At 42.3% G+C, this 19,142-nt stretch overlaps 1 protein-coding gene across 1 annotated transcript in view; it reads left to right on the forward strand.

Annotated features, from left to right (window-relative positions):
* faf1 (Fas (TNFRSF6) associated factor 1) overlaps window positions 1–19,142 on the forward strand; it is a 55,312-nt gene that overhangs the window by 2,062 nt on the left and 34,108 nt on the right. Inside the window, exons 2-8 of the mRNA XM_072389558.1 lie at window positions 99–167; window positions 3,497–3,543; window positions 5,452–5,717; window positions 6,715–6,806; window positions 7,243–7,334; window positions 13,755–13,860; window positions 18,529–18,615. Of these exons, the coding sequence (XP_072245659.1) occupies window positions 99–167; window positions 3,497–3,543; window positions 5,452–5,717; window positions 6,715–6,806; window positions 7,243–7,334; window positions 13,755–13,860; window positions 18,529–18,615 (759 nt within the window). The remainder of the gene's footprint in view (window positions 1–98; window positions 168–3,496; window positions 3,544–5,451; window positions 5,718–6,714; window positions 6,807–7,242; window positions 7,335–13,754; window positions 13,861–18,528; window positions 18,616–19,142) is intronic.

Raw genomic sequence — 19,142 nt, forward strand, 5'->3', positions numbered from 1 at the left:
CCATGTAACAGTGAAGCTAAATGCTCCATGTTGCTGAAGTAGAATCTCACACAATGCACATTTCTCTCTTGTAATGCATTTTTTCTGTCTTCTCACAGGCTTGCACAGGAATTGACAACATTGCGGAGGCTATCACTCTGTTAGAACTCAATAACTGGGATTTGGTGGTAAGTTCATTATCTGCAGGCTTTGCTCTTGGATACACAGTCTTTGTCCATTTAAAGTGTAAGTACAAGAGGGGCAGTTGACATCCAGAAGCAAACAGTGCAATTTTGTAAGGGCCAGATCCTGTCCTCATTTGAACTGGTGTTTCTGATAAGCAGACCTCATCTCAGCAGGAAGGTCACAATGAGATAGTATTTGTCCCAGGAGGTGTGGTAGTGTGCCAGAGACACTGTGAAAGAATAAGTCCCGTCAGGTTTGCATTAATTAACGATGTGCCCCTTTGAGCGAAGTGCATATTGTAAGGGGTCAGTCTATAAATAGATTAATACTGGCAGGGGCTCAAAGCAGGCAGCAGCAGGACAGAAAGAAGGGACTGGACTCGCTGCAGCTGTAAACCTGATGACTTGCAGTTTCTCTGCAGTTGGTGGAGTTTTTGTAAAAGTAGATTTTCTTGTGGGTGCTTGAGCATGACGGGTGAGGATGTGTTGTTATGTTTGGATACTTTCTCTTAAAATGCACAGCAGCATTTTCCTCCGGAGATTGTTCAGTGTAGCAGATAAAGTTTAAATTACCCGGTTACTTTGTGACAGATCTGATTTACAGGGGATGGTCTTTAACCAATAGATACACCAGTGTTTTATTTAATAAGAGCAGAGGCAGGCTTGATGTAAAAAATATCCACCACAGAAACTGTGAAGACTCCAGAGAACTTGCCCAGGACAAGGCAATCATCTTCTAGAACTCTCCATAGCGGTCATATCGTCGCTGTGTTCAGACACTGTTTTCATTTGTCACGACACACAATGTCTATTTCATGTTCTTCAGTCTCTTTTTCTAGTAGTCATAGCTTACCTCCACATGTCCATTTTTTTACGTAACCTGTCTGGTTTGAATTTAGTGGTGAAATGTACTGTTGGACACGCCACTCTGTCTGTACACCAACACCTGACTTTTATAGCAGCTGTTGCAACCTGATTAAAGTTTTCTTTAATCATTATTTTACCTTCCCGTGTCACTGTAAAGTTGTATTTCCTGAAGTGTATCTAAGGTGAATGCATCTGCTTTTCTCAGATGAGTTACAAAGCATAAACTTTTTACTTCAGCTTTCCAGCTCTTTATTGAATGTAAGGGAGGCTTTTTTTTTTATTTTATTTTACTCTACAAAAGAGTTTTAAGACATAAAATTGATGTAATTTGTCTTTAACTTCAGGTTAACTACACGCTGCCTGTACTTTAACATGTTTGTACGGTAGAGCAGCATATTGTTGCCTTTAAAAGCTAAATGCCTTTTGGACTGCAGAAGAAAATGAACGTTATTTGTTTTAAAGACACAAGCAATTGCTTTGCTCCATTCAAATGTCTGAGTAAGCGAGGGTAGTGACAGGAGGCACGATATCTCACACTGAACCACTCATCACCAAAATCAGAAGCGCAAGGATGTTTGTAAGTAAATAAATGGACAAAAACAAACACAGTAGTTATTAAAAAGCCAGACGCAAACCAAAGTAAGAAGTGTCGTTTCCAGACAACGGTAACAGCAACCGCTCTTTGTGACACTGTTTCAGTGCAAACAGGCATCGGTCAAACCAAGAAATAATTACTAGATGCAACATTAACGGTCAGCAGTGGGAACATGTTGTGCTCATGTCATCAATTTCAATGCATCCTTAAAGTCTCTTAAACATTTCCTCTTAGGCCCAGTGCGTAGAGTTTAATGGCATCTGGATGTGCAATTGCAGATTGCGTGCAACTGAATATCCTCAACTCGCCTTCCAATTGTGCGTAAAGCTCACTTCAGAGCCAAGGTTTTGGTTTGTCCCTCCTGGGCCACAATATTTATCATGATTGTGCAACATGGTGGAGATTGAGGAGGTGCAGCTGCATCCCATACACATGTCATTTGTAAACCCTGGCATCCTTACATATCTCTGCACTGATGAGATGTAGTGTTGAACAACATATTGAGTTTCTGCTTAAAGATTCCTCCTAAATGGGACTGGCAACACGAACATAAAGAGCCTTTTTTTTTAAAAAGGGTCTATTTATGTGCTGTGAGTCTGTTTTGATTTAAGACCCTATAATAGGGGCACATGCCACCGAACATGGGCTTGTTTGTTGTGCAGTGTAGAATAGTGAGTGTTCAAGAGGAATCCAATCAATTGTCCTTGGAAACAAAAGCTCACTGCAAAGCTGACACTGGTTACATTTGTCCTTTGTTCAGATCACTCACCCTCCTTGAATATTCCACATTTTCACATAGTTTGTTTGGAAACTTTCAGCCAGCAAATGTGGCACTCTTGAGGTCTCATCTCACACGTGCAGCGTTTCGGTATCAAAAATAACAAATTTGCTGCCTCATTGTGTCCAACAAACTATGTCTTCTGGAAATCAGCCAGTATGTGCACAATGAGCCCTGTTCACAAAAAAAAAAGAACAAAACCAAAACAATTCAAAAACACCACAGACCAAAAGGGCTTTTTTTCAGGGTAAGATGCCATTCAGTGCGGTTACATGCGGGCAATCGGATCGGATTAATGGCTAAATTACAATAAGACTGAGTTATTCAGCTCATGTAACAAGCTTAATCCGACAAGAAATTGAATCGGATCGGGTTACTTGCGATCGAATTAAGACCCGGGACCTCAAGATTTTTTCCCGCGACCTTCACCCAGAAGCCGAAGGAGACGATATTACTGTTGTTGTTGCCTCCGTCAGAAAGAAACTAACAACGCGATGGAGAATTGCGCCGTGTGCATCGCATTTGTGCCATAATCAGCTCATCACAAATGTAGAGGGACGTAGCTTCATCTTGCCCTTCGTTCGCCATCTTTCTCGAATGCCTTAGTTTTGTTGTTGTTGGTGACGGCGTCAACAGGAAGTGGCTCTGTTAGCGATAGTTGAAATGGGTACAGCGCCACTTATCTACCGTGGTATTGCATGCTTTGTGCCAGTGATTCGATACACAACAAAGGATAATTACCCTCAGATAAGGATCATAACCCAACTATAGGTATAACCGAGTTAATCTCATCATGTAGACCCACTGAGTGTGGCGGCACAATGTTGATCAGACTATTTAGGGTAATGTTTGAAATCATCATTTGTGTATTGAAGGTTGATGCTGGGGTTGAGTAGCTTTTGTTCTGTTAGTTGAATGACAGATGATTGACGAGCTAGCATGTACATTTGTCAAGCTTGCAGTGATTTTCTTGAACTTAAAGGATTCCAGAGAAGGCACAGATTTTACTGGCAGAGATTTAGTAGATGCTCCAGGTGAACTCATTGATGGCATTACGTTGTGTTACGGAACTAACTTCTTCTTTCATTACAGGCAGCCATAAATGGTGTCATACCACAGGAGAATGGGATCTTACAAAGGTAATGACTATTTACCTGAATTCAGCAACAAATCTAAGTACCATGTGTTGTCTTTTTGTCATGCGAGGACCAACTTGTGGAAAAGTGTAAGAGAGAACGACATGGCGGCATGAAAAACATTCACAATGCAGATTAGGCACATTTTGTCACACTTATTTATACATTTTCAAATGCACAGAGGTGATAGGAAAACCGTTTCTGTATCACCTACTTCCTTGATGAAAATGTCAAGTATTTCCACTCATCCATCTGTATTTATGGCAACAAATATTGCTAACATGGGGGCTACTGACCTGGAAAGCATCTCTTCTGTTATGGTCTCAATTCTGCTGATAGTAGGGGGGGTTGATGTAAAAGACTGCAACTGCAAGGCAACTTTTGGCCAAAAATTGAGCTTTTTTTTAACATTCTTTACACTCTTCACTTTCCTCCCAACAGTTAGTTGACACACTCATGAATGCGATACGCTAATCTAAACTCTGCCCTACTGCAGACTTTCTGTTAAATTGTTTCTTTTGTGTACACGCGTGTGTGCATGTGTTGCACTGTGTTTTAGGTCCTTGGGTCATGAGAATATTGCTGGTGTCTCTTGAGGGCAGAGATCGCCATGAATGGAAGCTGGCTGGCAGTGTCGCCAGAAGCCAGCGCATTTACTAAGTGGCTGGCATTGGTATGAGGGGCCGACTGCCCAGTAAACAGACTGATGGCGTGACCTGAGCAGGGGCCAGTTGGAAGGTCCGCCAACACTCCTGCTGAAAAAGCATTCCCCCTCTTCTGTGTCCTCTTCACGAGGCATTTTGAGAATTAGAATAAGCTTTGTTGTCGGAAAATGAACTGGAAAAAAATCTTTCTCTGATGTGGTCCGTAGGTGAAAAGGCTCAAAAGTTGTCTTCTTTGGCACATGACAACTCAGCCAAGCTGATGTGTGTTTTCTGCTCCGATTCTGTCAAGAATTACAAGAATCCTCTTGGCAAAGTCTCTCACATTGTTCTTTTTTTTGGAATCATACATTTTTTTCTAAGTTGTCATGTATTTCATTCATATATCATCTCTGAGCTGCTATCACCTCACAATGCTTTGATGACTTGAAAGTTGTCAGTCCGGTTCACTTTAGAAATGGTTATATTTTGTGCCAAATTTTCCAGATTTCTGATCCCAAAGATCAGATTTTTTTATTTATTTTTTACAGCCATCCACTTTTCATAATGTGGTCTCGAATTTTGACTTTTCCCAGAATAGATCGATGTTGATTTATCAGCATTTTTTATGGCCATAAAATCTTTCATGCCTCCATTGAAAATATCCCTTGTGAGGACCTGAAACGTTCGTAAGCCCCACTCGTGTTTAATTCATCCATCACTTCTGATTTTTAGGGAAAATGGAACTTTTTAAACAATATGAAGTGTCTGATGGTGAACTGTATGGCGCTCCCATACAGTTGGGCTCTCTTCCCACCCTGTTGCTCCACCCTGTTTGTGGTTATTCGGTGGTGGCCAACGCACGCCTCAGGACTGCGACCTCGTCAATATTGTGGGATAAATGAAACGCCGCCTTCGATGAAAGCTATGAGTCTCGCACTCTGTTCTTGGATGACGTTCCCTGTTTACACTTTGAGGAAAAAGGGGCACTTTGTCTGTGGTTGAGAGAATAAAGACGGAATTTACTGTGTTGTGTGGAACTTGGGTCATATGATGAGAGAAAAAAAAAAAGCATGTGAGAGTAAGCAGATATTGTGAGATTAGGAGAGAAATTGTGTTTATTTCTGATAGCATTGTTTGTGTTTCTGGTATTTTTTGCTACTTTATGTTGCAATGATCTTCAACGAAACGTGCTTTTATAAAGATTGCTCCTATAAACATTCCACTATTAGTCTCTCGCAACGTCAGCAATCTTTTCATCTCTTTACAGTGACTTTTCCAGTGAGGCGAGCCAGTCCACAATGTACGGACCCCCCAGCCACTCAGAAGCAGCCGATGCAGCAGCCGGAGGTACCGCTCCTCCGCCCTCTTCATCATCTTCATCCTCCTCTCCTCCGTCATCCTCGGCGTCGGCTTTTTGCCCCATCAACCCCTCCTCTCGACACATCGTAGAGCGCCAGCCGCGGATGCTCAACTTCAGGGTGGAGTACCGGCAGCGCACTGTGGAGCTGGTGGTGGAGGAGGGCAGCACAGTCGGTGAGCATCTCACACACGCAGCCATCCAAACGGGATATGTTCACTTTCTCAGTGTTTTACGTGACCTTTTTCAGTATTTTCCTTTGCCCTGGTTGTCTGTTTGTAATAGGGTTCGCATAATCACAGAATTACAGTCAACTATTACAAAATATAATTAGTATTAATATTTTAAAAGTCTATTTCTGTTTTAAGCCTCTGTTCGTGTTAGATTATTGATTTTTGCTTCCTTTTGCACAACTCTCAAGTTATAAGATTATCCTTTTTCTGTTTGGCTTCAAACTAAAATGTGCAAATGAATCCATGAGGTTAATGTCTGTCGAAGCTCGTAGAAATGAAACATTTGATAGCAGTAGAGCTACAGTAGAATAAGGAAGTAGAAAAGGTGGGAAAATACATGGAAGTGTAGACTGAAGTATGCCATTTAAGAGATGAATTTGACAAAGATTCTAACGTTTATGCAACATTTGTTGCCTGGCATAAAATAAAAGTCTAAAATGATGCTTCAACTTTGATTTTGGTCCATATTTTCCATGCCATTGTTTTTGTAAACTTAATTAATTTCTGTCTGGAGTTGCATTATTATCCAAGATCTTGTATTGATAATTATAAAAAAAAAAGTGTCAAATTGCTGTGTAAAGTCTTCTCCAGCACATCTTAAAGGTTTTTGATGGGATTAAGGACTGAACTCTGGTGGCCAGTCCATGTGTGAAAGTGAAGTCTCATGTTCTATGAACCTGTGAACCCTGTTATTATCATCTTGGAACATGCTCGGGCCAGCAGGGAAGATGATAAAAACTGAATGATTGGGAAAATCTGTTCATTCAGCACATTCAGGTAGTCGGCTGACCAAATTTCTTTGGTACATAACGTTGCTGAACCTCAGCCTGATCAGCTGAAGCAGCTTGCAGCGCTTTTTCTCTCCAGGCAGTGTTAACGCGGTGAGCTCTTATCTCATATATGTCTCATATGTCGACTTGTTGTCTCATTCAACTCACAGGTGAAATGAAACAAATCCTCGAGACAGAGCTTGCTGTGCCAGTGTCCAAAATGCAGCTGAAGGGATGGAAGAGCGGGGAAGTGTCCGATAGTGTGAGTGAAAAAGAAAAAAAAAACCTTTTGTAATTTATCCAAAGTGGAAAAAGCTCCAAATATAAAGAAAAGCGCTGATCAGGCAAAAAAAAAAGTCTCCTCCACCTGTTTTTTCTTTATGGAGAATTTTTCATTGCGTTTTGACAGTTTTCTTTTAAAATGTCATATTCATGTTGAAAAGTTTTAGCCAGGGCACATTTCACGATATATCACAGCATTTTAACACCTGTTACCTACCCAACAATCAGCTCTTTAGTTTTACTATAATCTATACTTTCTAGCGCAGAAGCTCCGAGTAAGCAACGAGATTTTGAGTCTTTCGGCTCAGTCGTGTTTTAACTCTGTAATGAACACGTTGCCTCGACAGCTGTGAGTCATGTACGGCCAACAGAACTTTTTTTTGAAGGCGTGTGTGTGTCTCTGCGTGTGTGAACAGACGGCGCTAAGAAGTTTACACCTGCCTAAGAACAACAGCCTGTATGTCCTGACCCCAGACATTGCCCCTACTGCCAGCACCAGCAAAAACAGGTATTCACACGACCTCTCTCTCTGTATAACTCCTTATTTGTAATCTCATAGCAGATCCTCATCCTTCCCTCTATCCTGAAGATGAAGGACTTGAGTGCAGTGCCTAATAGCCGACACCAGGTGGAGGTCTGCATCCACCTATAAAGTCGAAGCACTCAGAGTCCAGCCAGCAAATACCACCCTCATTGATTTACTAAGTTACATTTGACCTGCTGGTGCACATTCATTTTCTTACCTCCACTGTGACATTTTGAAAGCCGAGTCTGCTGCCTCAGTCTTTGTTATGTAAATAATAATTTCCTTCCCCCTATTTGTATTTCTCAGTACAACATTGTTGCCTGCTTAACGCTGCTTTGCATCTCGCCCTCCAGAAGTCATACGTCCGATTTCTTTTTTCCCATTTTCCTCGTCGTAGCAGGCTGCTGCTTTTGCAGTAGTTTCCAGTGACGGTGGAGGTTTGCAGGGATCGCCTCATATAGTCGGCGCTCTCCGTCCAGCCGTCGCTCCTCTCATCTTATTGAGAGCATGAACGTATTATTCCCTCTGAAAGGTCAGCCAGCTAAGTGTAAAGTCACAGCAGTAATCAAATCTTAGTTGGCAGGTGGACGTGTGGCTGTCCTTCTAATCAGTAGCAGGTAAACATCATCAAAGAAACAATATTTGTCTTTTCATTAAAACCTCGAGCAGGAGGAGAATTTAAGGTGCAGTTCCTACGATTAGATGTCTCGTGTAAGTAGAAGGCTGTGTCTTTTAGTCTTAAAAATAGAGTTTAAAATGCACTTTGTGTTGGTAAAAAGATGCAGACTGTGCTCTTAGAGAATTTTTAAGTTCATCTCTTTATTGCTCCATATAGAATCGTGTCACTAAAAGGTAGTTGGTGGTAAATCCACAATGAACAGAAATACAATACAGTACAACAGATTTTCAGTCCACTTATGGGGAAGTTGTGAGGCACTGTAACAGTACTCTGTTACGCCAAAAGTGCAAATTTACTGAAAGGCTCAATTTTCTGAAAAAGCAAATGAACTGGGATATTTAGACTAATTCTATTAGCACCCCTCACAGATGCACATCCTCTATTTGACAGAACGTGTTACGGACAATGTCCCTCGTTCGTTAAGAGCGGATTAAAGTAAAAAATTGTGCCCAAAACAAGCATCCACATGTCGGCAGAACGCAACAAACTGCCAAGAAGTCATTTGGCAGTTTGCCTCTCTGCCTGCTAGTTAGGCTAAGTGGTAGTTATATTGTGTTGGCAGCTAATAGCCCTCATCTTTCCAGTCTTCCCTCCCCTGCTCTCTCCTCATCTTCTCACTCCCCCGCTAACTGCTGTGTCTTTTTAGCAGCACCGTTGCCATTTCTCCAAGTGTTATCGATATCATTTTGGGTGTCAGGAGCTCATTATTCTGCATCAGCTATTTTAGTGGCGGACAGTTGGGGCTGAAACGAGTGGGTGGGCTCCTGTGTGTGTGTGAGAGTGGGTGGTTATATGCGAGCGTGGTGACCCTGCTGTCACGCTGAGAGAGGATAGGTGACAGATCACAGAATATGAGGGGAGCGCCTCCCTGTAGTGAGACCAAACAAGCTGTTATCTTCTAGTAAAAATAAACTGTGGTCGCACCATATATCCACAGTGCGCACAATTAGTCTGCAGCATCTGCAGATTTGTTGCGGTAGACAATGCTCAGTCAATACAGACGTCGGCCTAACGTTTTGCAGGTTGGGAGATGCACATCATTAGTGCTGCGCCAGTGTCACGACCTGCCTGTCACACCCAACTCAACCTGCGATGTGTTGTGACAAACTGAATTATCTGACCTGTATGACTATTTTATTATGTCCACATTTACAGCAACTGTTATTAATCCTATTAGATGGCTCCTAGTACTGGTAATGAATTGCATCCCAGCAATGTACTTTGACCGCATTTTTCCACTGTGTTACATGAAGTTGGTTACGCACAAGTTCTTGTCTCCTTATTGCAAGAAACTATCGACGCAGCTCAAGTTACAACAACAAATTAGTTTTCACCTTTAACAAGCAAATCGCTGACAGCAGCGCTGCACAGGTGCACATTGGGTCAAAGACCTGTTTTACTTTTTTCTCATCTGCCTTTCTACAAGTTTAATGCGTAGCCACTAATCCCTGCCTTTCCACGCCCCCCCCCTTCCCACATACGATTAACATCTAATTAATCATAACAAAGCCAAATGTAAAAGAAAATCGAATTAGCCACTTGTGTTTTTCATGGTTTTCTTTTTTTGTCTGTCAACACATTTTTTTTCTTACTTTAAAGCAACAATGTTTGCTTCGGGATCCACGCAGTCAGTTTAATTTTTTTATGCGTCCGAGGTGCACTTGTACCGTCTAATTGATATCTTTGCAATTGCTCTGTTGCAAATTCTGCCTTTTTAGAAGTTCAATCTGTAATTGTTGTTCATTTCTTGTAAATTTGTGTAGACTGAATACATCATATTTAGGTCACTGCTAAAGGTGGTGCTGCACTGCCCTCCATTACAACAGCAGCTGGTTCAACACCTGTGAGAATCTCAACATAAACTGAGAAATATTTCTGTGGCAGGACAGTTTTTTGTTTTTTTTAACATTCTCAGCAAAACTCCAGACTCACTAAAAGAGATCTAACCAGAAAGAAAAATGAAATAAATGCAACATCAGAGACATACCTTAGATACAAAGAGCTCCTCATCTGCTTTTATTTCTCTTGTTTTAATTGCGTTATTATTTTCTTTATTTATTTAATTCAATTTAGTCTTTCCCCTGTGTTGGTGTCAAAATGCCCTGTAAATTACAGCAGCGCATGATAAAATACCTCACAGAGGCATTAAGCTTCTTTCCTTAAAATGCATCATTATTGTACAGGATCTGCTTTTACTAAATGGAAAAAAACCGGATGGTGTTTTCATATGTTGCGAAAGGAAAAGAAAAATTCAAATGAGTAATTTCTTAACTAAAACTGTGCCGTGGTTCCTAATGCTCTCATCCAAGAACTGAAGCACACATCATTTGTTCCATTCCAGGGTCGAATGAACATCCACCATCTTACAGACTAAATTTGCCAGTTTGTAGCTGTGGTTTTAAAAAGACAGTTTATCCACCCATATTTCATTTTATGGTGCTTATTTGCTTAAAAATTGTTGCTGAGTAAAAATGCAAATGTCCCATAAATGGTAATATCCCTGGCAATTACTTCGTGGAGCTTGGCTCATGCTGTACACACACCTAAACCAAACCGGCTGATTAAATAGTGCTGCTCTGTCATTACGGTCGCGCTGAGCAAACTCTTCCTGGTTGTCTTGTTTGATTAGAAATAAATCTCGAGGCTTTGGGAGACTTTCTTCTGAGCAATAATCCATCTCAGGTAGTTATTTAGTTAGTGATGTGATGTGCAGTTAGTACTGCAGCGTGACGGTCTGGTCCGAAGAAGGCCATGTGAATACAAGAGAGTGTTGAGGAGGAGCTAATCTCCTGCATAAATGATGAAGGCCTGATGAATATTTCAATGGAGCCTGTTTCCTTTCTTGTTTATTCTTCGCTCCAGCTCCCCGCAAGCATGTTTGCCAATGAAAGGTTATTTTAATTTGAACTCTCAAAGAAGTTTGAAATTGCGAAAAGGATTCATTAGGTATTGGGTGTGTGTTTTCCTTATTCCCACACCTGTGTGTGTGTGTGTGTGTGAGCTATCAGCTGTAGACATATAGAAGCTGTGGGGCGATAGCTAGCTGGTTAGCTAAACAACCGTGATGGGAAGGAGCCAACGATTAGAATGCTAATTATCTTTTGGACAACATGGCAGACCAAAACAGAGCAGAGCCTGAGTGGTTTCGCATTTTTCTGCTTTGTTGTGGATGCAAAATGTGGAGGAGGTAAGAAGACCTTATGAGTACTCCATTACCTCCTCTGGTGAGGAAAGATCAGACGCATGTATTCTCCTGGTCTGTGTGTTTGCAAGAGTTAAAACGCACGTTTTGGTAAACCTCTGGGAGGGTGGGAAAAATGCACGGGACAGTATGTGTATGTGGGTGTTTGTAGTTTTCAGGCACATGTCACATTGTGTGCATGGATGTGCATATCTCTGTCTGGCAATACTAGTTTAATAAGGTCTAGAGTCTGCTCTGTGCCATAGGGACTCGCAGCTTAGGCGACGGGCTTACCTCAGAATGAAACCAATCTGTTTAGCCTGCTCTTCTCCCCCTGCAGAACGCTTTGCTTTTGCAGTCCATAAAGTTAAATGACATTTTCCCCCTGGTTCCCTTTATGCCATGTCAAGTGCCTCCAGAGATGTTGCAGGCCGACCTAGATGTCACCTGCTATGTGTGCTGAGTGAGAAAGACACCTCTGATGGCGGAGGCAAACACGGAGACATCCGTATTTCAACCTGTACTGCTTCAGAGGCCTGCTTATGTCAGAAGACGGCAGCTTTGAGAACATCAACGGTGAAAGCAGTCCAGACAAAGCGATATAATACTTGAAATATGCTTGTTCTGTTTATATATATATATATATATATATATATATATATATATATATGTATGTACCAGCAGGTCTCTTTAAACAGATGGCAAATGACAAGGAATTGACTCATTATGAATGACATTTCTTTCCCACAGGATGCATTTGATATTTTAAGTAGCTATATTTGTACTATAGAGCGCAATAAGTGATCTGATTTTGTTCCTTTTTTTTTTCTCTCTCTAAGTAATCTTGAACAGGACTGCACTCATGCACACACCAAATGTCTTGTCGGCCTGCCATAAATGACTTATAAGATGTTCCTTCTTTGCTTGGAAGGACAGAGTAACACTTCCTCTCAGTTTACCCTCTATCTGTGCCTGTTTAGGAGTCTAGCTGCCTGCCAGCAGCAGCTCGGGACTGTGTCCAAACATAATCATGATATTAGCTAGATCCTTATTTATGTGTCCCTACCCCTTCCATTTCTCCTCTCTTTCTCAAACACACATGCACGCCCATGTCTCTCATCCTTCTGCTCAGCCCCATTACATATGCATCTATCCTTCCCACTCCACACATTTCCAATCTTCTCCAGTTAGCTACAACAAACATTACATTTACATATTGATTTCGCAGTTTTAGTCAATGTAAATATGCTGTCATTACAGTAAATTTGAGCTTCTGTTAACATAAGCTCGTCCAGATCTGCACAGATTAAGGGTGTGATTGCATAATTAATGTGTGTGCTACATATTAATTCCCTCATCCCTCTCTTTCTCTCAACTCTTCCTTCTCTCCTTGGTTTCTGAGCCCTGATTAAGTGCCTGTTTTGGCCTTTAAGCCTCCCATTGCTATTCACCCTCACAGACCCAGCGTTTGCTCAAAACGCTACTTAACCTCTCAGCTTATTGTAAATGAAGCCTCCAAAAGTTGATTTCCCCCACCTCCTCTTCTCAAGCACTGACTCTGACTCTGACTCTGCTGTAAATTACTGAATGAGCTACTGGTGTCAATTCAGAAACAACATCTCATACCTGTATGCACTCTTTTCCTCTCGTGGGCCGTAATAAAGCGTTCAGGGGGAGAAAAAGGAATGGAGCATGTTGCTATTTGACCAGAATATGGGTTTTATTGATTGATTGCTTTTCACTTTCCTCCTTCAGTTGCCTGTGCCTGTCAGTGTCAATTATTAAAAATGGCAAATCAGGAAATATTGCATTTAATGCACTTTATAATCTGCTAACTGCAAAATCAAAAGGGCTTAGTTTAAAATACCCAATGTTGACTTTATTCTGGAATAAAAACTGCCTCCCTTTACAAGGCAAAAATTAGGTAGTTGTGCTTTCAAAAACAAAAAAAGGCATCAGAAGCTGGAAATCCAGATGCCAGACTAAGGTGCAGTGGTTAGTATTCAGGTAAAACCTCATCAAATCATGGAGACGTGGTCAGTGTGTACTGCGGTGATACTTGTTACAGTAAAATCTGCTTTTGAGGCAATGTTAGCTTTTCGAGTTATGATCGTGTTCAAGGCGCTCCAGACTTTATCTCCTAATTGCTGTAGGCTTTTTTGAAGCAATTAGGCAGGCTGATGGACTCCATGCTGGTACAGTGCAGGTGGCCATAGCTGCGAGCGCCTGCTGTGCTGAACATAGCTCTGGTCAGGCTTGTTAAGACACAGCCATTAAAGTGGGCGATTGGCCCCCTGAGGAAGCACCCACCTCGCTGTGGGCCAGCAGGCTACCAGCAGTTAACAAGTTTCAGCTTGCCCTGTCTTTGCTTAAGTCACTCTCACTAATTTATTTGTTCTTCTTTGCTTACATATCCCCCCCCCCCCCCCCCCCCCCCCCCCCCCGTATCCTTTTTGAATTCCGTGTTGCCTCTTGCGTTTTTCTTTTTCTTCACTGCTTTCAACCCTATTTCTTACTGTTTTAATTTTCTTCCCTCATTTAGTGCTCTTCAAGAGTCATTAAACCAGAACTTCCTCTTGGTCATTAGCCACCGTGAGGCTCAGAGAGACTACAGCCTCAACTTCCCAGGCTCCAGAACCATACAGGAGGTAAGACGCAGTCATTAACGTACTGACACAGAACCATACAAGACATCGAAACGTCACTTCTTTTTCACCCACAAACACAGATGTTCTGTGTAATGCAGCCGCAGTCTCTCACCTACATAATATTATTGTACCTGATTCTCATTTCCTCATAAAACAGCTTTTCTTCCATTTGCCAAACATTGCTAGTCTATCTCAGCCACCGATTCATTATTCATTACAAATGATCACATTTCAGAGCACATAATTACTCTCACAGCTGCGGTCTTGTACCACCCCCTCTTTTCCTCCCACTCCTCGAACCGCGCGTCTTTTTCCCCTCTCCTTTGCGTCTCTACAGACTGCTGAGAGAGAAGTAGTTTAAATGACTGGACGTTGTTTGATCTGGCCATGCAGGGGCAGTAGAACAAGCCCATTCATTTTCCTCACCTAAAACTAAACAGTAGATTTGGCAGCTTTTGAAATATTTATAGTTACTCATCCGGAACCCAGTGTGAAAGCAGGGAACCTTTATAGCTATGGGTATTGCTATCCCAGGTGAAAATAGCTTAAAGGTTAAAGGAGCTTTAAAATCTAAGCGTGCGCCTGCTTGCCTATGCAGATGATTAGGCGTGTGTCTGTGTCAGTGTTTATGAATCCAGATCCACACTTCTCCACACATTACTGCCCTGTTCTAACCCCACATGCAGAGGGTGATCTGAGCAGGCATCATTTATTATTCACCATGTGTTAGCCCGCTCTCTCATTTTAGGAAAGACCAATGAGATAGAATAGTAAGGTTCCACTGTCAATCATGCCGCAATGGTAGAAGTCCTCATTTTCACTAAATATGTCAGGTTGTAAATGCATATTGTTGTTGTTTCCATTCCTTGTGCTGTCCCTACAACATAGGATTTAGTTTCTCAGTCTGGTTGTTCATGTTTTACATCCAGACTAATTATTTATTCTTAAGCAACACTGAGAGGTGACCTTACTGTCTTGCTCTTTACAGTCTCTGAGGTCAACTCATGGATACTCAGTTCGGGTGATGATTACACTAATAATAATCAGGCTACTTGCAGTTCTCGTGATGGTGCTAATTGAGAAGATTAGTAGAACCAGCTTCTAAACTGGAGGCAGCCTGCCTCCCTTAGACATCCATCTCTCCTCTTTCACTTTCTGCTTTTTCTCCTCTTTCCATCATCTCCCTTTTTTTCTCTCCCTCTCATCCCAGGCAGATGGTTTTGATGAGCACCCACTGTGAACCTTAAGTGTTTCTGCTGGGATTACAAACACTGGGGAGGGGCCCCTGTGGTGTGGGAGGGAGGAATGATGGCCACAGAAGAGGCGAAGAAGTGTCAGCTTGGTGGGGGTGCTGTAAGAGGCCATAGGGGATAAAGAAGGGACAATGTGTGCTTAAACAGGCCTCCATGTCACAGTCTTTTCCTTACACATGCTTGTCTTTAAGCATGTCGAGTCCCCCTGCTGTGAAAATGAGACCTAGAACTTTAACCTGCATATATCAAATGTATACACCGTGGAGGGACAGTCTAAAAAAAAAGTTCTGTTGCCAATCTACGGGTGTAAGAAAGTTAAAATGTCGTCTCAGTTGACATGAATGAAGTTGCATGTGGTTTACCTGCCTATGTTAAAGACGAAGGATTGGTGAGAAAAAAGGATAAAGAAGCGAGGAATCATTTCTATCATTAAAAAGAGAATGCAACAAAGAAGTAACAGCATATTCACACAGCCTAACTCCCTTTTCTGCTCATACTGTGTCCAGTGACACATATGGACTCTACCAGAAAACACCTCTCTCTCATCATTCTCGTTTTTGTCTCAGCTGAAGACTAACCAATGGACCCTGCTTGTGCATATCAATGGGGAAAGAGTCTTGTCTTTTTGTTTGTCTTTGCCATAGACTCTGGCTTTGCCTTGTGGCTCTCAGGGAGCTGCCCTTACCCCTCCCTCTCTATTCCTTCATTCTTCATTTCTCTCCCAGTGTCTCTTTTCCACCTTCTTTCTTCTCCATCTCTAGAACTCAAGGCTGTGTAGACTCTGATTGGCATTACCAGACAAGAGTGTGGGGGTAAGTTGCTGGCTAGCTTCAGAGCTAAGCTGGAGAGCAAATGTTTGCCAGGGAAGTAGAGGGTAGAATAGGGATAGCCGCTGGGTCCTGAGTTGTCCGTGACCAGACCAGTTGTCCCGGGGATTTCCCCCGTCTACTGCCCCCCCCAGGGCTGGGCCCGGGCCCCATCCCTTCTCCGCAGCTGGGAGACATATAGGGACCAAATGCAGACAGGGCCCACAGAGCTGAGAAAAAGAAAACTGGATGGAGAAGGGAATTAAAAGAAAGGCATCTGGTGCCTCGAGGAGATGAAGAAAGAGAGCTTGTGACTGTTTAACGGAAACCTTTCCTTCTCTTTGATTTCCTTCCAGCCAGGGATTACAGGCAATTGGCATTTACAATGATTGGATCATTAATTTTGCCGTGAGGCGTATTGCCCAGCAGCTCACCATCGCAGCCAGCCTCCTTAATGTCGTGTTTAACCGACTCACACACCCCTGCCTCGTATCAGAACGAACAGCTATACACAAATCGACTCCACTGAGTTATTAAGCTTTGATGTAAATTTTGTTCTGTTAAAGACATTTTCTTCACATTGTAGCTTTTGTATTTACAAGTCAGGTTGACGGACACTTTTATGAAACCGCTGCAGCGTTCGACCCTGTTTCCCAGCGTCATACGATGAAGACGATCCAACAATGCTCTATTGTTTTAGGTAAAAGGTGTTGTAGTTTGTAAATGTAAGGGGGTATTTTTGATGGAAAAATGTGGCGTTCATGGCGGAGGATTGAATGCAATCGTTTGATTTGTTGAAATCTCACTTGAGATGGCTACTGTGGTAGACAGGGGGCAGCATTAGACAGTATTGCTGTTTGTGTGACGACTGCAACAATAGATCAGCTACCTGGAAAAGTGAAAGCAATGTATTGTGTCAACTTGGTCTTGAGTTGCTTTATTTTCCAAATTCTTTAAAAAAGAAATTCCCACATTTTTCTGTAACAGAGTCCCTTAATTGCGCCGTATTTTCCTTGTATTTAGAGAGCGCTGAATGAAGCCAGCAGATTGTAGTGGTGTAGTTTCAGGTGGGCAGGCCTGCTTTTTAGCTGTGTTTTCTTTCAGATTGTCCTCTGCCAGGCGTCTTTCACTGTCCGTCTCCACTGTCCTCCTTCTCCACAGCTCTCTGTGGTGGGCGTTAGTTTGTTGTTTCTCTGATGCTGCTTTAACCTCTGACTGCAGCCTCTTCATTACTAGTGTTTATGCCTCTCCTTTCCTCACTTTTCCCCTCTATTCATCGGCCGGCCAGCCGGTCAGTCAAATCCCTGTAGTCTGGCTGGTCAAACATAGATATTACACTCTGTAATAACACTGGCCACCCGCTTTGACCCCAGCCTGCTATCCTGGCCATAGCGTCTCTTCATAAGGATCGACACAGAGCAGTGCGATGTGGGATTTACAATAGAGAGACAAAAGAGTTTGACTGTGCCACTCATTTATCATTGTTCTTATTTTCATCGTGGTTTTTTTTTTTAATATATATTCTTGTTTGTACTGTGAATTGCTCTGTTCTGTGAGGCTGAGTACAAATATAATTTCTTTGAGATATTGATCAAAGTGTTTACTTTTCTATGTAAAAGACATTCTCAGACGTAATTATGTCTGTGCTCGCATACAGCGACAACTGCATACAGTATATACATATCCAAAGTGCAGCAATGAGCAGTGCAAGCACCCGAAGCAAAGTTTGTCCCCAAAGTCCTTGCAGTTCTGTGATTTGCAGATTCTTTCCTGCTTTGCTTGAGACGAGGTTTGACTTTTTGTGTTTGTAGCGTTCTTTAAATTTCCACCTCCATGACCAGCAACCCTCAGTACATGCCCACGGATCCATCGCTCCTCAGTGCTTTTTACAAAGACAGGATTTGCCAGGTGTATGGAGGGGTCTTTGCTCCACAATAGATGGTTTTCTCAGCATCAGTGTCCAGCCCCGCGGGCCTGAATGGCAGAATTCTGCCAAACAAACGCACTAGAATCCAGCGTCGTCGGTGCTCAGACGCCGACATGGCTTTGATCAGCCGGGAGCGACGCACATCAGGCTGGCGTTGGGGCTTTAAAACAACAACGCACTGGAGGGTGTAACACGGCGCTTGGTGGGACAGGCGCTGCTGGCTGCTAACTGTTTAAAACCAAGGAATGTTATTAAGTGATGCAGATACAACGTCCGCGCATGAATGGGAGAAGAGAAATACTGTTCATTTCAGAGCGTGGTGCTGTTGTTGCTGGGACTTAGCTGTGGCATCCAAGGAATGCTGATAACACTGGCTGTCTTTTTTGTTTTTTCTCCCCCTCCCTCCTTTTGCCTTGTGTCCTCCATCAGTCTCTGCCTCTATCCTAATTTTTCTCTCAAGCTTCTTGATGGACGATGGCTTCTAGAATTCACAACATTAAATTTACTGTGTTGAGGCATTGATAGGAATATTTCTTTTTCAATAAAAAATGATGCCACGATGTTTTTTTCTTTTTCTTTTAAAGGCAATTTTGTAAAGAGATGTGTGCGTTTTATCTTTTTGTTTGTTTGAGTTTTGCATTCCGAGTATACACTGATAGTTTGAACTTTCCTCTTTTTGCAGGTGAAGAGGAACGTTTCAGACTTGACCAACATCCCAGTCCGGCATCAGCAGTGGGAAGGGTGGCCTGCATCAGCCTCCGATGACTCTGTAAGTGGCACAACTGCAGAAAAATGAAGGCAGTTAAAATTTAGCAATTGTTCTCCAGACTTTTTATAACTTCTTATATCTTATATCTTCTCTGCCTGCATTTAAAATATTGTGAATGCATTATCCTCATTGTTTCTTGTGTCCAAAGGTGGGTAAAAATCCAACGCAGATTTTCTAAATTGTTTCAGTTTCAGTTTCAGTGGAAAAACATTCCACACCCTGTAAATTCATGCCAGAGCAATCTGTCAGAAGCATGAGAGTAAGATGTTAAGGCTAATTAAGATGTCAAAGACTATTCCCATCCCGTGTCCTCTGTCTGTAGACATTAAAGCTCACATCATTGAGTCCTGCTGACCTCTCCGTCCAAGGGTTGCTCTTCCCAGCCATTCACCCTGCACACAGTCAAGCAGATCAGAAGCTGCCCTCATACAGAACCTTGAGGAACCTCTGACCCCTTTTGTCTCAGCCCTTCTTTGACAGCATATGTGTTCCCATGCTAATTGTTTGGGATGGTTTATCATGCCACA

The sequence above is a fragment of the Leuresthes tenuis genome, unplaced genomic scaffold (assembly GCF_036924035.1).
Source record: "Leuresthes tenuis unplaced genomic scaffold, fLeuTen1.0.hap1 SCAF_7, whole genome shotgun sequence".
NCBI lineage: Eukaryota > Metazoa > Chordata > Actinopteri > Atheriniformes > Atherinopsidae > Leuresthes > Leuresthes tenuis.